At 35.7% G+C, this 18565-nt stretch overlaps 1 protein-coding gene across 9 annotated transcripts in view; it reads left to right on the top strand.

Moving 5' to 3' along the window:
• Dgkb (diacylglycerol kinase beta) overlaps window positions 1–18565 on the top strand; it is a 594132-nt gene that overhangs the window by 258621 nt on the left and 316946 nt on the right. For all 9 annotated transcript variants that reach the window (XM_013347831.2, XM_013347829.1, XM_026782456.1 and 6 more), the window contains 2 exons: window positions 169–258; window positions 4355–4515. In XM_013347831.2, coding sequence (XP_013203285.1) covers window positions 169–258; window positions 4355–4515 — 251 coding nt within the window. The remainder of the gene's footprint in view (window positions 1–168; window positions 259–4354; window positions 4516–18565) is intronic.

The raw sequence follows: 18565 nt of genomic DNA, 5'->3' as shown, positions 1-18565 counted from the left end.
GGTTACCACAACTACATAGACATTGTCAGTTGTAATTGTATTTGTAAAAATTAACTTGTTTCTATTTGCATGTGCTTTGTCAAATTATTTATTCAATGTAAGTTCGTTTCCTAATTACTGTTGTTCAATTTGATTTAAAATTGTTTTTCTCCTTGTCCTATTCCACAGAAAAAGCCAATGTAGTCAAGCACCCTCCAGTTGCTATTCTGCCTCTTGGGACTGGCAATGACCTAGCAAGATGCCTGCGATGGGGTGGAGGTAAGACAGCTGCAAAATAACTCATCTGAAAGTAGGAGACTGCCTTTACTGCATAATGGTGACCATGTGGTTGTAGTCAATAAATGAGGTGATCTTTCCTTACTAAAGCATTTTAAACAATAATAAAGAGTTTGGAAGGACAAAATGAGCTGGAGAGTTTAGATTGGGTGATGGCTCTAATTAAATATAAATTACAGATTTGGTCTCCAAAGGACAAGTTCTTAAGCATCTCTGACTTGGGTTTTTCTTGCTTAGAAAATAAGACACAAGAAACAAACTCTAAGTCAATATTCAGACTTTTAATTCGCTATTATTATCTTCTAGTGCAGAAACTAGGTAGAAGTTATTAGATCCCAATGTGAAGGATGAGCAAGGAGTGTGAGTGGACAACGCACAAAGAGATCATTTTCTAGACTGACTTTATTACCAATATGATAAAACAACTCCTTTCTCAGAAATGAATGCCCTACGCATTGTTATTTTAGGTTTACATCGTGGTAACCCTTGGGTTCTATACTTGACAAGAGGAAGGAAAAATCATAGAAATTCAACTCATATAAAATCATGTGTTACACCTAAGACTTTCTAAAACAAGTGAAACGATTCCAATAAAGAAAAACCCTCTCGATCAGAGAGGAAACTAATGGAACCATAGTGACGACATCTCATAAAACTGGGTGTGGACTTCATAAGCAGGGGGACAAAATTTAGTGTTCAAGGAATGAAAAGTGGTAAGGAGCCCCTTTTTAAGTATGGAACGGACAGTGGGATAGAGAATCAAGCAAAGTGCAAATGGAGGCAACATTTCAGCAATGAGTCTGAAATACTTTGATGAGACATTATAATCATCTATAGATTACTAGTTAATCCCTGAATGTACAAGATAAGAAATAATTAAATTGCAAATATTTTATTTATTTTTATTCTTTACATCTGTTAAATTCAGACCGAAGTTTTCCAAACTTCCACTACTCCCAGTCTTCTCCCTTAGACCCACTCCTTCTTACATTTTCTTAGAAAAAAAAAGCAGGGTAGGTCTGCCAGGTATATGAACCAAATATGGCATAACAAATTACAATAAGGCTAGGAAAATGCCTTGATATTGTTAGTGGACAAGGCAACCCACTAGGAGGAAAAGATTAACAAGCGAAGGTAAAAGCATCAGTGATACCTCCCACACCCACTCTTTGGGGTCACACAGGAACACCAAAATAGACAACCATAATGTCTATGCAGAGGACCTAGCTCAGGCAGGCCAATACAGGGTCTGTGATGCCTCTTCAGTCTCATTGAGTCTCAAGGGGCCTTCCTTGGTTGATTCTGTAGGTCATGTTGTTATGGTGTCCTCTACCCCTCTGGTTCCTAGGATCCTTCCTCCCCGTCTTCTACAGCTTCTCTGAGACTTCACCTAGTGTTTGGATGTTGGTCTCTCTGGACAGTTGCTGGACAATGTCTTTCTGATGACAGTTGCACTAGGCATTGATCTATGAGTATAGCACAGTATCATTAGAGATCGTGTCATTGACTTTTCTTCCATTTTTACTTGGTTCTACCCTGGGTCTTGGCTGTGCAGCTTCTGGTTCGTGGCTCACTACATAGTTTCATGTGTGGGTTAGAAAAGTTTTTCAGTTTCATGAGGCCACATTTATTGATCATTGTTCTTAGTACCTGTGCTATCAGGTACTGATCAGGAAGTTGTTGTCTGTGCTTATGCTGTGATTCTTCTCCTTCTATTCCTATCCTTTTTAGGTTTGTTCTTTTCATAGTGTCCCAGATTTTCTGGATATTTTGTGTCAGGACTATTTTAGATTTAGCATTTTATTTGGCCATTTCTTCTATCATGTCTTCAACACCTGAGATTCTCTCTTCCATCTTTTGTACTCTGGTGGTGATGTATGCATCTGTAGCTGTTTTCACTTTCCTAGATTTTGCATTTCCAGTTGGCTTCTGTAAGAAATGTGGGAAAATTCTAAATATTTTCTAAATATTTTTTAATCTAAACATACTATGAGAAGTTTGAAAGAGTCTCCAAAAAAGGAAACCCATGGGAGCTTGTTAAAAATAAATGGTTGACCCTACCGTCAATGTGCAGAATAAAAATCCCTTGGGCTGGGACTCTAGCAGACATCTGTCATTTGAAAAAGAAAGAAAAAAAATTACCTAAGCAACTGTGATTTACAACAAAGTTGAGAACTTTTGTTCCATATATACACATTCAATTTTGTATTTGTTGCATACACAGAATTGGAAGCTAAGTAAAATACATAGCATATATTGTATTTGGAATTTTCAAAAGGATGTTATAGTAAAATAATATTAACATTCAGTTAATGACCATGACGCTGTAAGATAAAGACATAATCATTACAAGATGCTCATGTCCACTGATTTTCAGATATGTGTATTGATTGGAGAGAGGGAACTATGAGTATGTCTTATTGTGGTCTTTTGGTATATGTATTTGATCTTTCCAAATGTTTGAGATTTGAAAATTTAGTACATTATTTTCTTGTTTTCACATTATCAAGTGAATCAAATCTCAAATTGAATAAAGAATTCCATATTCACACAGGTTAGATTCATACAAAACTACATAAATACTCTTGGTGAATGAAATGAGGGTTACATTGTGTGTCAAAGATCAGATTAAAGATGAATTCTCAAAGTGCTTACTGTGTTCTGGCCCAGGAGAGGGGAAATAAATAAGTGACTCTTATCCTTTTAGAGAGTAAATCTTTGTTAAGTAACATCAGCTATAAATCTGTGAAAATGATATAGATTCAGCAAAGCTCAGAGCTATGCAAGAGTGAATTATGAAGACTACCATTAGCCAGATGGTCTACAAGGCCCTCCTAAGGCTGTCACATTTCACCAGGTGCTAAACTGTGAAGAAGGAAGCATAGTTTCTTATTGCAATGGCTAAAGGAAGCCTGGTGGGATTGCCATGGTACTTATTGCTTAGGTGGTGAGTATTAGAGGTGGAGAGTTGGGGCCACAGTGTTTATTGATATCCCCTATACCAGCAGAAAATCTAGATGTACAATTTCAGCCATAAAATTACTGTGCTTGCCAGAAAACTGGAAAGGCTTCTAGGAGAATCATGGCACCAACATTCCTAAGCAGTATCACCAGGGAAATTGAACCAACTATTGGTTAGGATTTATTTACAAAGGAAAAAAAAACAAATTTATTTATTTACAGCATGTGCAAGCAGAACTGTTTCTCATCAGATGTGTGACACTGAGCACATTGGTCAAGCACTGTGAGGTTAAGAAACATGTACATTATTATTTCCCATGTACTCCTCAGTCCTCACTGCATACTGTGCACTTATAGGTACATTGAAAAGACTATAATATTGAATCAACACAGGGTATCTATATTAACTATCTATAGCTCGTCCATTAAAGCATGGACTTGGCAATTTGGCAATTGAGGTCTTCAGTATTAAAGATAAACATTTATTGCAGTGTACTTATTCTAAGAGAAGGGCAGTTTTGAACATGGGTTAAAGTTTAAACAAGATGTCCAAGTAATGCCTTATGTTGGGAGGTGGCTGCCAAAATAAGTGTTCTCATCTAGAAAGCATAGGTGCACTACGAGTAGACAAATTATGAAATAGATTGAAGTATGCCCAGAATGTGAAGCTTATTTTCTTTGCCACTAGAAGGAAAGGTGAAGATAAGTGACAGATGGAAAATCTAACATTGCAGCTAAGTCCACAATTTCATCGGTAAGGTGGAAGTTGGTATTTTATGTAAAGTATGCTTATAGAATATAGAATTGAAAATGAATTACATTTTAATGCATTGGTACACAAGTGTGACGGACGTGTGGTAGAAACATTGTTCAGCATTTGGGTAAACTGAGAATTTATATTACAAGAAACGAATATTTGTTGGAAGCCAAAACTAATCCTGAAATGCTGGTGTAATTATCAGACTAAGTTCAATTCTTAATGTACACTAAAATTAGCAGTAAAATGCATTATTTGACTTCAGAATAATTGATATAATTAAGCAATGATAATTAACCGTACATGTGTGACTCCCTTCAGATGGTTTATGTTTTATCTCACTGTAACACTTTTTATTAGGCTATGAAGGTGAGAATCTGATGAAAATCCTAAAGGACATTGAGATCAGCACAGAAATAATGCTGGACAGGTGGAAGTTTGAAGTCATACCCAATGACAAGGATGAGAAAGGAGACCCTGTGCCTTACAGCATCATCAACAACTACTTCTCCATTGGCGTGGTAAGATTGCCCACTAAACCCTACTCTTTATACCTGTCTTTAATACTCAATGAAATGCCTTAATCTATGAAAATTTACTGATCATAAAAAAATTATGTTAACATTTTTTTTTTTGTTTTTACGAGACAGGGTTTCTCTGTGGCTTTGGAGCCTGTCCTGGAACTATCTCTGTAGACCAGGCTGGTCTCGAACTCACAGAGATCCGCCTGCCTCTGACTCCCGAGTGCTGGGATTAAAGGCATGTTAGCATTTTTTTTAGGAAATACCTTTTTCCTCTTCTTTCAGAATTTACTTACCTATGTGCTAGAGTTTTCTGGCTGCATGTATATCTATGTACCATATATGTGCCTGGTCACATGGAGCCAGAAGAGGGTATGTAACCTTGGGATGAACTGGAGTTACAGATAGAGCAACCATGAGGTGATGTGAAATGAATGCGTGTCCTCTAGAAGAGCATCCAGTGCTCTTAATTGCTGAGTCAGTTTCCTCTTCAGAAAAGGATAGGTCTCCAAGAAAGTGGAACCAGACAAGACGAAACAAGATACAATAAGACAAGGTGAAAGTTGTTTATTCAACCAATTAGATCTTTTAGGCAGGCAAAATGGCACTGCTTCACAGGGTTACAGAAATGACACATGGAAGAATGCAGAGCATCTTTGCATCATTAAGCAAATACTCCACAGTGTTAACAAATGTAACACATATTAAAATATTATTTCATGACACTAGGCAGTAGAAATAAGAGAAATAAAGAAAAGAAAAAGAATTTAAAGATGTTCACTTCAAAATTGAGGTCCATTAGACTCAAACACTATACCAGAGTTCTCTAAATAGTTTCTGTCACGTTGGTATCCCTGAATCCAACAGATGCTGAAGCCTAGCACACCCATGTACTGGGTTTTGGTATTGTGTTAGTTTAGCAGATGTACTTATTGCAGTAATTGTTCCCACATGGACTCAGTACACATGAATATCCTAAGGACTAAGGCCGGACCTGAAGGACATCTATGCAATCAAAAGCTGAAAATGTCTGTGGATCTTATAGAGGGAAACAAACTGAACTGGGACACGTGTTTTCTGTCTCTCTGGTCACACTTAGCCACCATCTGAATAAAGTCTATGATTTTCCTTACAGTTTGAAAACCTTTTAAAAAACTATTGAGATATTTACATTCTTCGGGCAAATAACTGTTGTTTTTGGTTTTAGTTCTTTTGTTTGGGGAGTATCTGTGAAAGATTTATTAAAAATCAGTCACAGTTGGCCATAAAGAACATCAATTGCATAAAAAAGTAGAAATCTTAAAATAAAAATTATCTGCAATAATTCACCCAACTCAAAAGTACATAAAAGGTGATTTACAGTGGCCAACACATCTAACATTTGAAATTTTTACAAACATTTTTAGATAATTCTTGGAAATAAAAATGAAATTAAGAAGGCAACTGGAAATCAACATAGTAAAACTAAAGATAATATTCTTATATACTTTAAAATTTCATTTTCTAGAAATTACTAAAAAGAAAATAAAAAAAACTTGGTATTAATTCTTAGATAAAATGATAGCATGGACTAGATGACAATTAATGGCATAGTTATTATAATATTTACCCAAATAACAGAAATTTTACAGAGAAGTATAAACATATTATTCATAGATATTGTGCATATTTATAATTATATGTAAATGAATTCAAGAATTAAATAGCTAAAGGTTCTTATGGATAATTATATGTACATATATATTTGTGTGCATGCAGGTGAGTGTATTATAATATAATTTTATATATAATATTATATACACATATATGCATATGTATGTATGTATAATCCACACATATGTGTATCAAGAATCTCTTTTGCATTCTTCTGGGTCCTCCTGGACCATTTTCTCTTGTTCACCTGCAGCTGCTTAAAAAATAACTACTCAGAGGTTAGTATATTAAATATAATTGTTTGTTCAATGACTCAGGCAATTACTGGCCAGCTTTCTCTTATAAACTAACCCATTTCTATTGAGCTGTGTATCACTACATAGTCGTAGCCTTGACTCTGTTCTGGGTCTTTTTCTTTAGGCTCCTGCTTTAATCTCACTTCTTGTGTTTTCTTGACCCTGCCTACTCTCTCTCTCTCTATCTCTGTTCAGATTTCTTTCCTGGCTTTACTCTGCTAAGCCATTGGTCAAAACAGTTTTACTCATTAACCAGCCAAAACAGCACATATACAGAAGAACATCCTACCACACATAAGCATTGCTCGGTCCATTTAATGTTGCTTGTTTGTATATGCTTTTTAGGCTCTTGGTTTTGAATAACTGATTAGGAATTACAATCTTTCTGACCTCTTTGGAAATGCTCCCTGAGACTTAGTTATTGTATATTGTGTTTGCACATATGTGTGTAAGGAAAAAAATCTAAATTAAAATGACACACAAAACTTAGGGTCCTTCTTCACATGATTAATGAAATATGTGAACTACTGGCTAAGACTGTTTTCAGGAGAGAGAGAGATAGACGTGGGGAGAGGAGGAGAGAGAGGGAGGAAACATATGCTATAGTAGACATTTAAGTGATTTTAAATGTGTCAACTATGTTTTCAAGTCAGTCTGAGAAATGGAACATTTTCCATGACCATATAAAGAGCTGATATTTGCTGGGAAGGGAGGGAGTCTTCCTGTGCCCATCCTCAAGTCAAAGGCAGAATCAACAGGATTTGTTCAGATGCAGCTGCATAGCAAATTTCAGCACTCAATGTTTTTCTCTCAGTGGATCTGAGATGACTCCACTATTTCTCATGTCTAAGATGATTCTGATTGATTCTATGTCTGCTTGTCTGTTATCAAGTTTTTAAGAACCATTAATCTCCATATATAGCTGAAGATAACTCTGTGCATATATGTGTGTGTGTGTGTGTGTGTGTGTGTGTGTGTGTGTGTGTGTGTGTGTGTGTACTAGAGCTGGGGAAAGTTCAACATGATTTAAAGCTGGGAACAATTAAACTTACTTTTTCTTTGAGTATAAATCTTCTGGCTGGAGAGACAGCTAAGGGGTTAAGAGTATTTGCTCTTCTAGAAGTCTTTTTTTTTAATTTATTTATTTATTGAGGATTTCTGCCTCCTCCCCGCCACCGCCTCCCATTTCCCTCCCCCTCCCCCGATCAAGTCCCTCTCCCTCATCAGCTTGAAGAGCCATCAGGGTTCCCTGACCTGTGGGAAGTCCAAGGACCGCCCACCTCCATCCAGGTTTAGTAAGTTAAGCATCCAAACTGCCTAGGCTCCCCCAAAGCCAGTATGTGCAGTAGGATCAGAAACCCATTGCCATTGTTCTTGAGTTCTCTGTAGTCCTCATTGTCCTCTATGTTCAGCAAGTCCGGTTTTATCCAAATCAGGAGCAGAAGGAGGGGGAACACGAGCAAGGAACTCAGGACCGCGAGTGGTACACCCACACACTGAGACAATGGGGATGATCTTTCGGGAATTCACCAAGACTAGGTAGCCTGGGTCTGAAAAAGCCTGGGATAAAACCGGTCTTCTAGAAGTCTTGAGTTCAATTTCCAGCAAACACATTGTGGCTCACAACCATCCATAATGCGATCTGGTGCCCTCTTCTGGCCTGCAGCTATACATGCAGGCAGAACACTGTACACAAAATAAATGAATGAATCTTTTTTAAAAAAATCCTCAAAATTTTAAGATATTTAAGAGTGATAGTTAGGAAGAGTTGCTGGTTTATATTCCAAAGCTAGCAAAACTCACCATCCTAAATATAGCTACCCTTAAAGAAGATTTGCCTATAGATGCAAATGGCAAAGTTACAAATAAATAAATCAACAGAGCTAGTATTCCAAGGACCTGGGATCGAGTCCCCAGCCCTGCAGAGGAAAAGCAACAGAGAACACAGCATAATGACTGATGGTTTTTTCATTGCCAAGATGAACCAGAATCATCACAGTTCTTTAAAGAAAGTCAAGTGCTGGTAGCTCTTATAACTAAAAAATTCCATTGTTACTATTATCTTCATTTAGGGATTTTAGCACTCTTACAACTAAAATAAAATAAAAGAAAATGATTCTTCTATCATTTTGAGTCCACTGTTAGAAGCAAATTAATTTAGTCTCAAGAAATTTAAATACTATATATGCATATATATATATAAAATGTTTGTTGTTATTTTAAGGTTATGTACCGTTACAGCAAAAGTATATTAATTAAAAATAAGTCCAGAAACTAAACTAAGTTAAACTCCTGAATAGAAACTTTTATTTAGAAGCAATAACCATATATTAATCATGTATTATATATAATTTATAGATAAAATTATAGTGTGCATGGATGAGTAAAACAGTGTAAAGTTATAAAATAAGGCCTTAATGTTATTTTATGGAAAGATTTAATGTTACACAAAATTCAGTGTTGCAGCAAAATTAATTTACACATTTTGATAATTGCTGCTGAGAATTGTAATGGGATTAGTGGTCCTATTAATAAACTGCAGTTTGTAATTGGATGAATGCCATTGTACTTTTCTGTAATAATGTACCTACAATGGTCAATGTTCTTGCCATATGCTAAATATTGCTAAGAAACTATAGCATATATATGCATATATATACTATGATAAAAATAAATAGAACTGAGTAGAAAGTGAAACTAAACAGGGGACCAAGAAATGCATAGACAATATGCTGTTTAGCATATGCTGAATTTCCAGATCCCTGGATAAGATTGAAGGAAGCAATAACTGATGGGGTAGTGCTACTTATTCATTTGAAGAAAAAATTATAATTCATCTTCCTGGTCATGTGTGATGTGCATCATGTATATAGGTGTCATTTATGTAGGAAAAATTGCCTCAGGAAAAAGAAAATCTCAAATGTTTAAAGGGGAAATATTTTACATTTTTCATAATTTTTCTCATTTGAAATGCATGTTAGTACCACTTATAAGTAAATGCCACAAAAATACTTCTAGATATTAATAAACATAAGATTAATAAACTAAGTTTGCAGCATTTTATAATCAAAACATGAGAGGTCCTGGAGAGGTGGCTCTTTGGTTAAGGGCACATGTTGCTCTTGCAGAGGACTGGGTTGGGTTTCCATTCCCAGCTCCTGTACTGTGACTCACAACCATCTCTAACTCCAGGTCCAGGTATTTGTCACCCTCCTCTGATCTCCTTGCATGTACATGGTGCAATACCTACATGCAGTTAAAATATACCTACTCATAAAATAAAGTAAATAAATCTTTTTAAGATGCACCCCCCAATATGAGAATCTAATAGCAGATTTCATGCATGACATGTACGTGAAATCCCAGTACTCAGGGCAGCGATTTGGGTGACAGTAAGTTCTGTTCATGCTGCAAGGCTGACACAAAATATAAAAGCAAAGTGATAACTAGATAAAGGATCTTATGCAATGGTTCTCAGCCCCTTCGGGAGTCCAACAGTCCTTTACCAGTTATCATATATCAGATATCCTGCATATCAGATATTTATATTATTATCCATAGTATCAAAATTATTGTTATGAAGTAGGAGCAAAAATAAGTTTTTGGTTCAGGGTCACCACAACATGAGGAAGTGTATTAAAGGGTCACAGCGTAAGGAGGTTTAGAGCCTTTGATCTAATGGAAATATAGGAAAAAACAGAGAAAATGGAAAATAGTCAAAAAGAACAGAGGAAAAGAGTTATCATGAACAAGGAAATGCAGTGTTATGCAATGCGTTACCATATTGTGAAAATTACAAAGGTTACAATATACTATTTCTAAGATTAAAGATTAAAAATGGGAACCTTTTTCTTTTCCTTCTTCTTCTTCTTCTTCTTCTTCTTTTTCTTCTTCTTCTTCTTCTTCTTCTTCTTCTTCTTCTTCTTCTTCTTCTTCCTCTTCCTCTTCCTCTTCCTCTTCCTCTTCTTCTTCTTCTTCTTCTTCTTCTTCTTCTTCTTCTTCTTTAGGATTTTGAGACAGGGTTTCTCTGTAGCTTTGGAGCCTATCCTGTAACTAACTCTTGTAGACCAGGCTGGCATCAAACTCACAGAGATCTGCCTGTTTCTGCCTCTGGAGTGCTCAGATTAAAGGCTTATGCCACCACTGACCAGCTAAAAGTGGGCACCTTTATATTGTGTGATAAGCCTATAAATTTAAAAAGGTTGGAAAATAATTTGATGGTATTTGTTAAATATTAAAAGCATGAATATTTTGTAAGCCATTATATCCTCATTTGCCAAAATCTAAACCACAAGAGAAAAATAACACAAACTGAGGGTGCAAATTTAATTGGACATCATTGAGAGGAAATGAAATGTTTCTAATTCCAAAAGCCATATCACTATATCGCATTCATTTCTCTTTAAATGAGAAAAGCAACTTGTCCATGAGTAAAAACTCCTACTCCTGCCAAAGCAAACAGAAGAGGCCATCATAGAAACTACTTGAAGGTCATAATAAGGATTAAATGATTGAAGTGTGCCTAAAGCTACTACTGAAATGGGAGCAATGAGAACAGTGGCAATCAAATTTCTAAGGCTTTATAAAGCTGTATCTCTAATATCATGCTTTAAAAGCCCTAAAATGTAATAAGATGTTAACAAAGATATTGCCCAGCACATGGAAATATAGAGATAAATAAACATTTATTTCTTACAGTTAATGTGATTTAGAACTGTGGTGAGAGCATAGATGACTTTCTTACTGTCAAGCTATTAATCGAATATACTTTAAAGTGCATAAGCAAACACCACAATACTTAATTCTCAATGCAATACTAACTTTTAACCTTATCTGCGTCCTTGCCTGCTGTTAACATGAGATACGATGCTGTCTTAGTTGCTTAGAGTTAATGGTCACTGCTGGACCAGTTCTTTCATTCATGGATACAACATTGGTGTTTATTTGTTCAGGTATGTGAGCAGTTATACGTTGCTAGTGACTAAATACTGGAAAGAAGGGAGGAACCAGTGCTCCAAGGTGTATGAGCAACCCAGCCCCTCTCATTGGGTCTCATTGTAGGTTTCCAGTAGGCGATACAATAAACCAGGGCATTTTGTTCAATTCAAAGATTGCATCTAGCTTGTCTGCTCTGATAGAAAATAAGGCTCACATGTCACCAGGCTGTTATTCTCCTGCTCAATGGAAGTTTGCTTTTCGTTTCTTATATTATTACCAATGCATTGCAACACAGGGAGTTCGCCTATGTTATGCTGTCTTCAGTCAATAATAGCAGATTCTTCAATTGTTGTTTTCTTTTTGTCATTTGTTTCTTAAGGTTCATCTCTCCTCACCTATTTCTCTTCAGGGATTACACGTGAGGTACCCTTAAAGTGTCAAATCCGCTGAGTCATTAATGTTAGATTCCTACATTCTGATTCTGTTGGCAGTTGTGGCTCCTCCAGCCATAACCAAACCTTGTCTCTTCTGTCAAGTCATGTTCTCACCCTTGTGGCTTTGAGCTGGAAGATCAAATTCAAAAGGACAAGAAGCCTATGTGGGAACTTTAAAATTCATATTCCATGGGAGCTCCTTGTGCAAAAGAATTCAATTTTCCAAGCTACACAAGAATGAAAACAGTTTTCACACTTTCTGTGGTATACAATGGTTGATACCAATTTAATGGGAGCTGCTTCACCAAGAAGTAATTTGAAGTCACTTCTCGTGTTATCTTTATTCTCTACTTTAGCATTTTTTTACTCCAACAACATACACTAAATCACCAACTTCACTATAAACTGTTAATGTATTTATCTTACTATTTATTTGATGGTAAGCTATGAAGCACATTTAGCTTTCTAAAAATAAATATATCATCTTTTAGGTCACTTGTTATCAACTATGTCTTTCTGTAATTAGATTATTGCATTGGGATTTTAAATAATTTTTAGAACACTGGCATTATCATTCAACTTGATTGGTTGACCATAAATTTTGTCTCATTTAGACAGATATTATATTAGTAATTTTAATATGGCTTCATGTTCTAATTGTATTAAGTTGTAAAATAGTGAAAAATTTCAGCAAAACTGAACTACCGCTTTTCTATGGTAAGCTAGTGGGACTACTGGGATTAAAGGTGTGTGTTGTTGCTGCCTGCTCTGTAAGGCTGGCCGATGTGGCTGTTATACGTTTCTGATCTTCAGGCAAGCTTTATTTATTAAAATATAAATGAAATACCACTACAAAGTCTATTTCTTACTAAATGTAGTGGTGATTGTCTTTGCAACTGAATATATATGTGTGTGTGTGCACATATGTGTGTATGTAAATTAAACATATGTGATATGTGAGTGCATGTATGTGTGGATGTGTATATGTGTATGGGTGTATGTGTGTGTGTGTGTGTGTGTGTGTGTGTATGTGTGTTTAAATGAGAACTGTAAATTATCTCAGATCCCCTAGATCTCTGAGGCCAAGTCAAGGAAAGTACATGGATCGTATACATTAAAAATTGTAGCTACCATAAATATAAATTATTTTGCCTTGCTAACATAATTAGATACACAACTGCAAGACAATGCCCATGGAGACTATGCTAGACCAATTCTATTATCCCTGCCTTAATATTTATTTTGTAACTGCTGTTAATCATACCAGAAAGCAGTACTTCAGAATCTCTTCAAAATAGAAGTCAGCTAGTAGACAGGGAGAGGCAAGTCAGTAAGGAACCTGACTTCTGCAATGGTACTTCTGTTTTGTAGAAAAACTTCACAATGAATTTGTATCATACGTAGTAAAAGATGCAGTGGCGGGGGCATGAAAAGGAACCCTTTATCCACATTCGTCTTCCTGAAGTCACTCTGGAAGTATTCTCCTAAACTAGGAAAAATCTGACAAAGACAAGTGGGCTTTTACTGCACCACGTAGATTACTACCCGAATGTCCTATCAAATAGATATTTTCATAGCTATGATTTAATGTCCTTTTGCCTTAGTCAGTCAGTAAGAGCCCCTTATTCTGCCAACATAGGAAAAAATATGACTACATAATTTTCACTGACATAAATTCCAAGATAGTGGAACACGTACTGATGAGGTGTCTTCAGCTTGCAGCTCCTTCTCATAGTGCGTAGGATTCCTGATAATGTACTAGAAATATCTTTCTGTAGTTTAGAAGTGGTCACTGACTCACTTCGAAGGCAAAGTATTTGCTTTGGTCTGAAGGGCAATAAAATTGTCATCTGAACAGGATCACCTTTTAGTCCAATCGTTTGTCTGCTCATCTTACAAACGTCCTTATTGTGAATGGATAATAACTCCATGGAGAAGTATTTACCATAGTGTGTGCACTTGCCTAGTGTGTGCAAGTTCCTGAGTTTGATTGCCAAGACTGAAGAACAAATCAGCACACAAGTAATTCTTAAACTCCTACTATCTTGTAGCACTTAAATTAATTTTTTGATCAAATTCCATCAGTATAAAGATTTTAATTACATCTGTTAATTTGATAATCATTTGATGAACACATTAAATTATTTTGTGTTTATGTTTACATATGTTCACACTGGTGAAGGTCAGAGGACAACACTTAGAGTTGGCACTTCTCTCCTCCTACCGTGTCGGTCCAAGACCTATCTCAGGTCATCAGGATTGGAGACAAGTGTCTTTACCTAATGAGTTATCTTGACAACCTCTAATTAATATTTCATATACAACATAATAAATTTAGACATTGTAGTTAAGAAACTGAAAAGCTAATGAATTTAATGTTAAGAAAATCTCTAAAATATTTGTTACAAAAATAGTTTTCTAAGTCCCATTTTATTTATCATAAGAAATGTAGGCTTTCTGTTGATGTTGATATCCAGATTTAATCTTTGTTGATATGATAGACTATGTGGGACTATTTAGTTTTCCTATATCTGTTGGGACTTGCTTTGTGATCAAGTTTGTGGTTAATTCTGGGGAATATTCCGTGAGGTGCTTAGAAAAAGGTATATCATTTTGTGTTTGGGTAAAATGTTCTGTAGATATCTGCTAGGTCATTTTGATTCATAATGTTCCTATATTTCTCTGATTTTTTTTTCTGTATGAACTCTCCAGTGGTGGGTGTGGGAGAGTGAAGTCTCCCACTATAGTGTGTGGGATGACTTCAAACTAATGGAAGCTGAACAAGTTTCCACTGAACAAATACTGGGTTGTGGCTAAAAAAAAGAAAGAAACTAAAGACTTCAGAGATTCAATAAAAATGAATGCACAACACACCTTCATTTATGAGACACAATGGAAGTTGTTCAAAGAGGAGAGTTCATAGCACTAAATGACTTCATAAAGAAAATGTAGAGACTGTAACATAACATAACCTGTAAGCTCTAGAACTGAAAGAAGCAAGCACATCCAAGAGTAGATTGCAAGAAATTATCTAACTTGGAATTGAAACCAATAAAATAGGAAGGAAGAAAGAAAAAGGAAAGAAAGAAAGAAAGAAAGAAAGAAAGAAAGAAAGAGAATCAAAGAACAGAGAGTTGGTTCTTTGAGAAAATCAACAAGATAGAAACACCCTTATCCCAGCTAACTAAAACTCTGAGAGAGAATATCCAAATCAACAAAATCAGAAACAAAAATAAAAGAAAACTGCAACAGAAAATCAAGAAAACCCAAACAATAATTAGGACATGCTTTAACTCAACAAAATCGGAAAATCTAAATTAAATGGACAATTTTCTCAATGCCATTTACCTAAGTTAAATTAAGATCAGGCAAACAATTTAAACCAGTCTATAACCCCTAAGGAATAGAAATAGTCATTAAAAGTCCCCCCCAACAACAAAAGAAAAACAGGATTAGAAGATTTTAATAAAGATTTCTACCAGACTTTCAAAAAAGAACTACTGCCAATACTCCTAAAATTATTTTAATAAGTTGAAACAGAAAGAACTTTGCCAAATTCATTTTATGAGGCCACAGTCACCCTGATACCCAAACAACACAAAGATTCAAGAAAGAAAATTATAGACTAATTTAGCTTTAGAATATAGATGCAAAACTATTCAAGAAAATACTCACAAACTGAAATCAAGAGCACCTCAAAAACACTGTCTATCATTATCAAGTATGCTTCATCCCAGAGATGCAAGCATGGTTCCATATATGAAAATCTATCACTGTAATCCACCATAGAAACAAACTGAAAGAAAAAAGAAACACACATGATCATCTCATTGATACTGAAAAAAACCTATGACAAAATCCAAAACCCCTTCATGATAAAGGTTTTGGAGAGATGATAGGTACAGGAGACATACCTAAGCATAATACAGGGAACATATAGCAAGGCAATAGCCAAAATCAAATTAAATGGGGAGAAACAAAGGAATCCCACTAAAATCAGGAATGAAACAAGGCTGTTAACTCTCTTCCTATCTATTCAATATAGTACTGTAAATTATGGCTACAGCAATAAGCCAACAAAAGTAGATCAAGGGGATACAAATTAGAAAGGAAGAAGTCAATATATCGCTATTCTCAGATGATAAGATAGTATACATAAGTGACCCAAAAAATTTTTACCAGGGAACTCCAACAGCTGATAAACACTTTCTGTGAAATGGCTGTATACAAAATTAACTCAAAAAACTCAGTTGCCCTCCTATAAACACTTGACAAATGAGCTGAGAAAGAAATTAGGAAAATAACACCCTTCACAATAGCCATAAATAATATAAAATATCTTGGGGGTAAGTCTAATAAAAGGTGAAAGACTTCTGTGTTTAAAAACTTTGGATATCGAAGAAGATATCTAAATTGGAAAGAATCCCCCATATTCATGGATCAGTAGGATTAACATAGTAAAAAATTACCCTCCTACCCAAACCAATATACCTATTCAATGCAATCCCCATCAAATTCCCAGCACACTTTTTTTTGTCGACCTTGAAAGAACAATACCTACCATAACATGGAAAAACAAAACAAAACAAAAATCCAGGATACCTAAAACTATTCTATGCAATACAGATCTTCTGGAGGTATCATCATCCCTGATTTCAAGCTGTACTGTAGAGCTGTAGTTATTTAAAAAACAAAACAAAACAAAACATATGATATTGGCATAAAAGCAGACACACTGAACAATGGAATAAAATCCAAGACTAAAATGTAAATCCACTCATGCATGGATACTTAGTTTTTATAAAGAATCCAGAAATATAAGGTGGAAAAATGCAAACATATTTATCAAATGGTGCTGGTCTTTCTGGATGTCTGCGTGTAAAAGAATGTGAATAGACCCCATATTTATCACTCAGCACAAAACTCAAATCCAAGTGGATCAAAGATCTCAACAGAGAACCAGACACACTGAACCTGACTAAAGAGAAAGTGGGAATTAGTCTTGAATTCATTGGCACTGGAAAGAATTTTCTGAACAGAGCACCAATAATGCAGGCTTTAGATCAACAACAAATAAATGGGACCCCATGAAATTTTAAAGCTTCTGTAAGGCAAAGGACACTGTCAATAAGACAAAAGGCAGCCTAATGCATGGGGAAATATCTTCACCAACTCCATATCTGACAGAGAGTTAATATCCAAAATACAAAAAGAATTCAACAAACTAGACATCAACAAAGCAAATAATCCAATTAAAAGTGGGGTGCTGACCTAAACAGAGAATTCTCAACAAAGGAATTTCAAGTTGCCTAGAATCCCCTAAAGAAATGTTCAACATTCTTAGTCAGTGAAAGGATGCAAATTAAAACAATTTTGAGATTTAATCTTAAACCTCTCAGAATGGTTAAAATGAAAAACACAAATGACAGCTTATGCATGTAAGGATGAGGAGCAAGGAAAACACTTCTCTACTGCTGGTGGGAGTGAAAACTTGTACAGTCACTTTTGGGAATCAATATGGTGGTTTCACCAAAAATTGGAAATTAATCTACCTCAAGATCCAGCTATACAACTTCTGGGCATATACCTAATGGATGATCCAGCCTATCACAAGGACATTTTCTCAACTACATTCATAGATGTTTTATTTATAATGGCGAGAAACTGGAAGCAACTTAGATATCCCCCTACTGAAGAATGGATAAGGAAAATGTACATTTTATGCATTGGAGAATTACTAAACTGTTAAAAATCAATGACATCATGAAATCTGAAGGCAAATTGTTGGCATCTGCAAGAACACACACTAGATGACAGCTGATATTCATGAGGTTAGCTCACCAGTTAATACTTATCCGATGAAGGATTAACTCATAAACAAGGCTTATGAAATCATTGCCTATGAATAATGACTGCTTCTGTCTGTATGTCTCTGGTGTGCTACCAACCCACCACCTAAAATGGGCATGGGATTCTTCCCACAATTGTGGGCAGCATGTTCCTCATTTTTTGGGCACTGTTCCTGTGAATCGATAGAAGGATGACTTCTTTCTATACTGAGTGACTTTGGTGTATAAAATATGCCTTTACAGTTAAGTCTTTGTTCCACAAATGGTGAGAAACTTAGAAGCCCGCTTTCCATCATTAGCTAGTAGACAAAGCAATTAAGTACAATTAACTCGTGAACAGATCGTAAGTTAAGCTTTCACAGGTGATGCTCAAGAATAGAATAGCAGGTGTTTGCTTTGTTGAAACAAAGTCTTTTAGACAAAAAAGCAACGCAGAACTGCCATGCCAGCTTCTCTTGCCAGGTCTAGCTGATAATGCAGACTGAGGGCACTCCCGACTCCCTAAGCAACTACTATGTACAAACCTCTAACCTCGGTTTATGGTACAAGAGATTAGGTTCATCTGGCTAACTGTTTATATTTAGGTCCTGAAATTTATGTGAGTAACAGGAGAAAGCATTCACCACTTAACCAAGTCCAGAGAGAAAATGTTTTATGCCCAGATAATCGTGGGAAAGGCGCAGGAGGATGAATCTGGAGGACATAGGAGGTATCCAGCAGAGACTGGCAGGAGGCGAGGGAGGGAAAACTCGGGTCAAGATGAGAGAAGATTAAAAGAATAAATGTAAATAAAAGTCAGTAATTATATGAAAATTTAAAACAATCTATAATGGTATGAAATGATTTAACTCCCTGGTTTTGTTGGTATGAAACAGGATAT

Source organism: Microtus ochrogaster, chromosome 1 (genome assembly GCF_000317375.1).
Source record: "Microtus ochrogaster isolate Prairie Vole_2 chromosome 1, MicOch1.0, whole genome shotgun sequence".
Taxonomy (NCBI): Eukaryota; Metazoa; Chordata; class Mammalia; order Rodentia; family Cricetidae; genus Microtus; species Microtus ochrogaster.
Note: the sequence above shows the minus strand (reverse complement) of the source record. Positions and strands in the feature narration are given on the sequence as shown.